An 8314-nucleotide genomic window follows, 5' to 3' on the forward strand; every position below is an offset into this window, starting at 1 on the left:
CCAGCGCCACCTTGCTGCCAACTCTCACAGTTTGGTTTGTAGGCCACACAATCCTACATGTGTTGATGGATACTCAGGATCACGCAGGAACCAAGAGCACAGGTTCCCATCGGCTTCCTAAAAGAGCTGCAGGATCAGATCAGGTGTAAGAGGTGTGAGATGACTGCCTCCTGAGCTTCATATGAACATGAAGAGCCCTGAACACAGCAGCAGTATTATTAAGCATGTGCTCAAAATGTATGTATTTTCAACAAAAGGAGGTTAACTGTTTTACTAAGAATGGTTTTTACTCTTTAACTTTCATGCACAAGAGTGTTTTCCCACAGGTCAAGCATTTATCATCAAGCTGTTTAAGACTTTCTTGAGCTTCAGATAAGAGCTTTAACACTACAAGTGCCCTATAAAAGTAAATATAGTTTCAAGAAGTTGAAGAAGTCCCATCTGAGCGGCTGTGAGTATATTGAGTCGACATTCTTCACGATTAACAAACAGATTCTCCACATCCACTCAGAATGACGGATATACTGCGCTCCTTTCATGTGGACCGGCGTGATCTTTGATGACTGGCTATTTACGCTCCCTGATCCCGCTGATGTTTGCTTTAATTTCATCTAGTCCTCTGCCCCTCTGGGCTAACTCTCTACATGCAAAGAATAAAAACATCATCCGCCGGAGCTCTGGGAAAGCGGCCCTTTCCAACCCGTGCCTACAGATGCTTTGAGTTTGAGGAGACGAGGAGAGAGCTGCCCGTGTTTCCTGTGGATTAGTCGTCAGATGGTGGAGTCTGTGCTGGGAAACTGACCCGCCGCTGACCGCCATAACCCCGGGATGAAAGCTGAGAAACTGAGCTACCCAACATACAGAGTACTCCAGAGTTCATCTCTGATCAGTCCAGAGCGATCATAATTCACATGGACCGATATCACGGGAGCTAAAGAGGAGGTTTGAAATAAACTAATTAAACTAACTTACCCAGATGTCTCCTCACAGATCCTGTATTGTGTTCAATATAAGGTGACCTCATTGGAAATCTAATACTGGACTAAGGGCTCCATCTGCTGACAGCAGTCACACATTACACAAGTTTCACACTTTATATATATATAGATATAGTTTTATGCAAATTAAAATTGTGATACACATTATATATTGAAACAACAGAGCAAACTAGAGAAAATGATGCAGTACACAAAGCCCAATCCCGCTGATAAAAATCAAACCAAAGCCTCAAACTGTTGCTGTTCTAATAAAAGTAGCCCAAATATTTTACCCCCCAAACTTCATCATCAGGCATAAAATAATCCTAGTTCCAGCTCTGAGATCGTCAGAGGATGGTCTTCTTCAGTTGGCGTCGAGTTTGGCCATCTCCTGCACGTAGATCCCGATGCTCTCGCTGTCAAACAGCACAAAGAACACCGTCTTGATGGAGGACGACATGGTGGCCACGAAGTAGCTGGAGATGGCCTTCAGAATGAGCTGAGCGGCCGTCTGCTTGGGAAACCCGTTTCTACAGAGCAGAAACACAGGGAAGCATGCAGCGTCACAGAAATCAGGAACCGTTAGACTTCAACAACCTCCAGATGACCGACGGCAAACACAACCAGCATTAGCATTCAACAACTCATGGATGAGAAAACTAGCATGAGTATAAGCTAATCAGTCTGTACATCTTCACATTTCATTACTAATGACCTGAAATTATCTTTTTTCTGCACAACATGCATTTTGCGACATGTATTATTAATATTGTTAACTGAGGTTTAAATATACCCCTTTAATTAACCTATTAACTACTAACTTATTTAACAAGACCAACCTAATGTTTAGATTCTTGAAGTTATTTCTGACCTGACTGAACATGCATTCATAGGAGCTTCCCTTTCAGATGTGATTTACGAATGTCTGCGCTGGTCTAATGACTAGTATTTGTGCCATTATTTAACTCTCCCAGAAAAGCATGTCTTCAGTGATGTGTGCTGGTCTTTATGGACACGATCTGCAGTGTCTGTGTTCTGTAATGTGTGCACGGTTAGTAAACCTCTCACAGAATGATCTCCCATCTGTTCTTTCATGGAGTCACAATCTAACACTCATTTCCTCTGTTTAGTAGATCTGGTCTAGGGCTATAAATGACTTGATTTACTAAAGTGGTACCTGCCGCTGCCGATGGAAGGGAAGGCCACAGATTTGAGCTTCTTCTCGTCAGCCAGAGCCAGACAGTTCTTCACCGTCTTCTCCAGCATCTCCTCACATTTATCTGAGCCCCAGCCCGGACTGTTACAGTGGATGACGAACTTGGCAGGAAGACCGTGTCCTGAGGTCATGGCCGCTGAGCAACGACAAAGATAATGAACTTTATCAAACATACGGCATCTTATCCACAATTAACAACAGAGCGGGTGTAATGTACCTCCTGCCACCTCCAGAGGGCCGTTGCTCTTGCGTAGCTCCAGAACTGCTTCAGCAAGCTCCTTTCCTCCAGTCTTCTCCAAAGCACTGCCTGAGAGAGACACCGAACGGTCACCACAGACAAACGACTAACAGACGAGTCTGAGTAATGACTGTGCACATGTACTGGCTGGTGTACTTTATATGTTCAGTCACAGCCTACACGTACAGATTTCATGTCACTTCTGACTTCCGTCTGTGGTTGAGAGTCGAGTGACACCAGCTTCAGACACAAGAGCATCTCCATCACAAACACAGAGAGCAGAATCACTGCCATGCTTCACCAGACCAGTCCTGTCATCATCTGCTCATCCTCATGTTGGTTTCTCTCTTCCGTGGAACGATTTGAAGTTTTCCTTACACAGAGATGTATTACACACTTCAAACCTGACTCCTCTGCTATCTTCCGGAGCTTCTGAAGTGTTAAAGGTCCCCTTCTTCATGATCCCATGTTTTAAACTTTAGTTAGTGTGTAATGATGTTGTTGTTAGAGTATAAATAATATCTGTAAAATTCTAAAGCTCAAAGTTCAATGCCAAGCGAGATATTTGATTTAACAGAATTCGCCTACAAAAAACGACCCGTTTGGACTACACCCCTCTAGTTCCTGCAGTAATGACGTCACTAAAACAGTTTTTTGACTAACCTCCGCCCACATGAATTCACAAACAGGGGGCGTGGCCTTGTTGCGCTCTGACGGAGAAGAAGGAAGAGCTGTTTGTTTTTGTCGCCATGTTGTTGAAACGCTGTTTTTTTCATCTCTGAGTCCAATCATCTTTGTCTGGGCTTCCCAGAAACGCTGTACTTGGAGATTAATGGTTACAATTTATGTTTAACTCGGTTCCTGAAAATTATAATCCACATGTAAAACTATGTGCAGCTCATTTTGCTGAGGACAACTTTCTCAATCTGAATCAGTTTAATGCCGGATTCGCACAAAGATTATTCTTGAAAGATGGAGCAGTTCCCTCTTTGTCTGGAGAAGGTGTTGTTTATGGACCACAACTTGTAAGTTTATTTTATTATTTAAGTTGGTGCGTTTAACAGTTTCTGTAACTTATTACACAAAGGGCAACGCTGTTTAGCTTTGTTAACTAGATGTTAGGGCTGTGCAAAAAAACTAATGCGGTTTTCATGCGCATCTCGTCAGTAAAAACGCTCCTGTGACTATAAATACATCTCCAGCATGTGCGTTCTAGTCCAATCACGTTACCAGGAGGGCAGCCTGCTCTCAGCTGGTGTCGAATCACAGCACAGGAACCACTGGCCCAATCAGAACTCGTTACGTATTTCTGAAGGAGAGGCTTCATAGAACAAGGAAGACATCAGCCCGTTTTTTGTGACAGTGAAAACAGCGGTATACAGATAGGTGAACTGTGTGAAAAATACTGTTTTTTTACACGCGAAACATGAACACATGTTATATTGCACATTGTAAACACAATCAAAGCTTCAAAAAAGCGCGTAAAACGGGACCTTTAAGATGGTTTGTGTGAGGAACAGATCTAAACTGAAGTCATTATTCACTGTTGATCTGAAATCTTATCTGAAGAATCTGACGTGATGTGTCTTGAGCTGCTTTTTACAATGAATGTGTTTAAAGAAAAGAGCAATCTCCTTTTATAATCCTCATTAGAGAAGTCATATGGGTTCACAATGACACGATCATGAGTAAATGATGACAGAACTGGTATAAAAAAATAAAAAACACTTTACTTCCCAAAGATGAATATTAAAAGTTGGGTTTCAAATGAAAATGGGCTCAGGAATCAGTGAAGACACGCATGCTTGGGAAAACAAGTATAGGAAAACAAAGATGACAGAACTCATGTACTGAGACTAAATGACTAGCACAGAAAGCCAAACAGAGAGTAAAGCATGACCCAAACCACAGCCATGAGACTTAACTGCTGATCTTCATTAGTTTTCTAGCTAACAGATGACTAACAGACCAAATCTAATCATGAACACAACCAGGCCATTTAGACATGTGGCATACCTTGTTATTGTCAATGAGCAAATCTTATTAGACGGCATTATCTTTATTAATTGTGAGTCAAAGTGGCAGAGCTGTGGTGTTTTCTTTACCTACTTCACCACCCATGTAGAAGGTGGAGTTGGTCGGGTGAACAACCGCTTCACTTTCGATGCTGGCAATGTCAGCTTGCACAACTTGCAGCTACAACAACAGGCGAACAAACACAGTGAGAGAATGAGGTGAAACCATGACCAGAAGACACAGACCGGTTGGACTGGAAAAGACAAAAGGAAAGAGAAGGAGAAACACACAAACACACACGACTGCTGAATCCATTCACGAGAAGATTGATCGATCCTAAAACCTGTCCTGCTCACGTTATACCAGAGGTGATAGAAGTGAATTAAAGTTGTCCTAAGACTAGAGTCCTTTTTGGTTTTTAGGTTTTAGGACAACGCTGATGAATATTTGTTATCCACTTTAAATGTTGACTACTGTATACTGAATTAGGAATGTGGATAGATTTGGAAGCCATTTAGTGTACAGTGACTATTTTAACAATTACTCCCAATAACACAAAAAATAATGTATCGAAAATGTCCAATGTGCAAAATAGCATAAAACAGTGATATGTACTAGAGTATTGATAATCACGACAGAAGATGACAGGTCATGGTTATTATAACACCCACCAAGTTTGGTTTAAATCCACTAAACTAAAGCATCACAGAGATATAGCCTTACAGTATGTCTACTTTGGAGAGCTTTGATCAACTTGATTTCCATGTTTTAGAATTGACATGGTCTGAAGATGATATGGTTAGATTTTCATGGAAAATAGACGAACTATCTAGGATGAGTTCATAAAAAGACAAATACTAAATTGTGGGAAATTACAGCATGGGGTGTTTAAGAGGGTGACCAGAGGACAGATTTAGTTTCTAGCCCTAATGGTTCAAAAGTTATTAGCACAAATGTAAGTGCAGATATGAGCAGTTGGTGGCGCTAGAGGGTTTGAGTTAGAGACTCCAAATTTGGTGTGCTAAGTGCTGAGACTGTCCTTAATCTGTGTGCCAAATTTCATAATTACCTGCCATACGGTTCTATGGGTGGCCAAAGACTTAAACGCGGAAGAAGAAGACGACACGATGACGACATACAACAGGTGCATACAGTACACACCTTGGGTTCTTGGCCCCTAATTACAAACTCATGATAGTACTTAGAATGAGAATAATTTCATTACAGTTTTGAGGTGGATTCTAGATAATTGGATTATTATGGTTTTCTTTTGATCTCGAGGTGAAATGTGACCTGGAAGTGTGAGTTTAGCTCATCTACCAATCAAAGACCCTGGAAATGTGACTGAAAATGGACAAAACTGAGCGTGTGGGCTTTAACCAGCACTCTGTTCACATCGATTTCGCATTAGCTATTATTATTTACATTTCTGATGAAAATACAACTTCCAACAGATCTCGATCAAGCTACTTTGTAAAGTGTTCATATGGTGCGATTTCATTTCTTTCTTCCTCTTTGGAGTGTTACAAGCTCTTGGCAAATAATGAAGATCTGTAAAGCTGCAAAGACTAAAGTCTCAAATCCAAAGAGATATTCTTTGTTAAAGTAAAGACGTGTAAAACAAGGTAATAGCTACAGATGTTTCACAAAACAGAAAGATGATTCTGGACGTTAGCAGCTAGTCTCAGCAGAAGAGCGGACAGACAGAAGCAAATCATATACAAATATGCAGCTACTGTAGGAAGAGTGTAATCTAATGAAAGCAGCTTTACCTTCTGGCCGAGGAACAAGCTTTTGGAGGAGAGGACAGTGAGACCATCGGCCGGGCCGCCCGCTGTAGAGCTGGTCACTGCTTTAGCCATCGCAGCCCGTCTCTGTCAAGAGCAGACCACTGCATTCATCCACTGATAATCACACTGGACATGAGACCGCTTCACTGTCAGGAGCACCACACACTGCTGATGTGTTAGCATCAGTGTAATGAGAGTTCGGCACATACCTTTACTCCAGAGGAGTTTTTGGAGCCCAGTTTCTTGACAGCTGCGTGGTTGGTGGTCTTGGACTTCTTCGTTGGTGGAGGAGTGATGACGGCTTCCAGCTTTGCTTTCGCTCCTCTCTTCTTAGACAGCAGCTCTGTGTGGATGTTGGGTAAAACTCCTCCGGCAGCGATGGTGACGCCTTTGAGCAGCTGCACCGGTGTTAAACAGAGACGCAAACAAATCTTTGCACCGTAAAACACATCTGATCCAAATAAATATGATTTCATCATCTTTCAGGTGTACGATGTCTAGTATTAAATCTGTTCAGAGGTTGTGTAGTGCAGACAGATCAGATCAATTTCTAGTATAACATCACATCAAAAAGACTTCTAGAAGCCTGTGATTTCTGCGTCTGCGTGGTGTGAGAATGTTTGATCCTGAGCTTGTTACCTGGTGAAGCTCCTCATCGTTGGCGACGGCTAGGAGAATGTGTCTGGGAGTGACGCGGCTCTTCTTATTGTCTCGGGCTGCGTTGCCTGCCAGCTCCAGGATCTCAGCTGAAAGCACCACAGAAGAAGAGCTTCATGAGGACAGAAAGGCTTCTGATGCGCTGGTTACAGAAGCTTCGTACCTGTCAGGTACTCCAGTACCGCAGCCATGTAGACTGGAGCTCCAACACCAATCCTGTATTTGGGAAGCCCTCTTTTAACATAGCGCAGCATCCGTCCCACAGGGAAGATCACGCCGGCCCTCGCAGACCTGGACGTCTTGGAGATCTTCTTCTTCCCTCCTCGACTGGACATGATGCCTGAGGAGCAAACACGATGAAGTTCACAGTCCTGTCCATGCATTTCTACATTCTGCATCAAAACAAAGCGTGCTGGCACAAAGAACAAGTCATGTATTCATGCAAACGAGTTATTATTGCGCACATGAAAAGTTTGTGCTAACTAGGATCAATTAAATTGCCAGGAATGTGATCTTCTGTGAATGATGCATGTGCTTCATATGTCATCAGATGTTAAGCAGATGATTCAAACATGATTCTGTCATATTCTGTTCTCCATCTCAACACAGATGATGCATCTGACAAGTTCATTTAATTAGCATTGCAACATCAACAATAATAACAAACTGAACATAACTATCGAGTCTCTACTGAGCGTGCTGCTGTCGAGTATTTGTGTCGGTGTGATGAAATCAGCGTGACTGTGCTCCAGAGGTGTTTCCGCGTGTTTCTCAGGAGCGATGACTTCCTGATGACGCGAGAGTGAGAGTCGAGTCGCGGCGCGCGGACGCGCAGGAGTCACCGAGACGCGCGGGGGACAGCGGGAGACTTACAGCAGAGAGCTCGGCGTGGCGTCGCGTCGCGTCGCGTTTAGTCCAGCACAGCACAGCACAGCTGAAGTCTGACGAGCCCAGGCAAGTACCGTCCCACACACCCAGAATGCCCAGCGCGCGGAGGAGGTCACCCGTCAGCAGAGGCGCTGTGCTCGCTCCGAGGGCCAGGGTTATGTAAGAATGACATCTGCTGGAGACGAGCCTCTGGGGCTCACAACATTTAGCATGGTGAAACAGGCATTATATTTCCAAGACCTAGTCGTACAAAAGAAATGTGATCAGATTTAGCTGTCATAATAGATTTAGAAAAGGGATTGATAAAACAACAACAACAACAGTTGTCTGAAATGTTTTACACGGATACATTTGAAGCAACAAACAAAAAACTAAAATAAAACTGGATTATCCAGATCCCATCTGAAGATTGGACTCAAGGTGGTGAAAAAAATATAAAATACTTGTACAATATTTGTTTCATGTAGTATACGCTACAGATATCTTAAATATTTAGAAGATTATGCAGTCTATGATTAATTTGGTTGTGAGT

At 42.8% G+C, this 8314-nt stretch overlaps 1 protein-coding gene across 2 annotated transcripts; it reads right to left on the reverse strand.

The window, feature by feature from the left end:
* Window positions 1–1080: 1080 nt before the first annotated feature.
* Window positions 1081–7916, reverse strand: macroh2a1 (macroH2A.1 histone). 2 transcript variants are annotated; one of them, XM_026195474.1, is made up of 9 exons: window positions 7768–7916; window positions 7058–7234; window positions 6877–6983; window positions 6447–6635; window positions 6220–6321; window positions 4537–4627; window positions 2411–2500; window positions 2155–2329; window positions 1081–1507 (listed from the first exon to the last, which is right to left on the reverse strand). In XM_026195474.1, the coding sequence occupies exons 2-9, from the start codon at window positions 7227–7229 to the stop codon at window positions 1342–1344; spliced, it is 1092 nt and encodes a 363-aa protein (XP_026051259.1). In that variant the 5' UTR covers window positions 7230–7234; window positions 7768–7916; the 3' UTR covers window positions 1081–1341. The 2 variants fall into 2 exon arrangements, with proteins under 2 accessions (XP_026051259.1, XP_026051260.1); XM_026195475.1 differs by having other exon boundaries at window positions 7571–7886.
* Window positions 7917–8314: the final 398 nt, after the last annotated feature.

The sequence above is a fragment of the Carassius auratus genome, chromosome 21 (genome assembly GCF_003368295.1).
Source record: "Carassius auratus strain Wakin chromosome 21, ASM336829v1, whole genome shotgun sequence".
Classification (NCBI taxonomy): domain Eukaryota; kingdom Metazoa; phylum Chordata; class Actinopteri; order Cypriniformes; family Cyprinidae; genus Carassius; species Carassius auratus.

Bases quoted from the DNA above. Each gene is read 5' to 3' on its own strand.
- macroh2a1 (XM_026195474.1), bottom strand. From the start codon at position 7,229: ATGTCCAGTCGAGGAGGGAAGAAGAAGATCTCCAAGACGTCCAGGTCT. The intron at 6,984-7,057 runs GTACGAAGCTTC...TGGTGCTTTCAG, and splicing joins GGTACTGGAGTACCTGACAG to CTGAGATCCTGGAGCTGGCA. The intron at 2,501-4,536 runs GTAAAGAAAACA...TGTCTCTCTCAG, and splicing joins CTACATGGGTGGTGAAGTAG to GCAGTGCTTTGGAGAAGACT.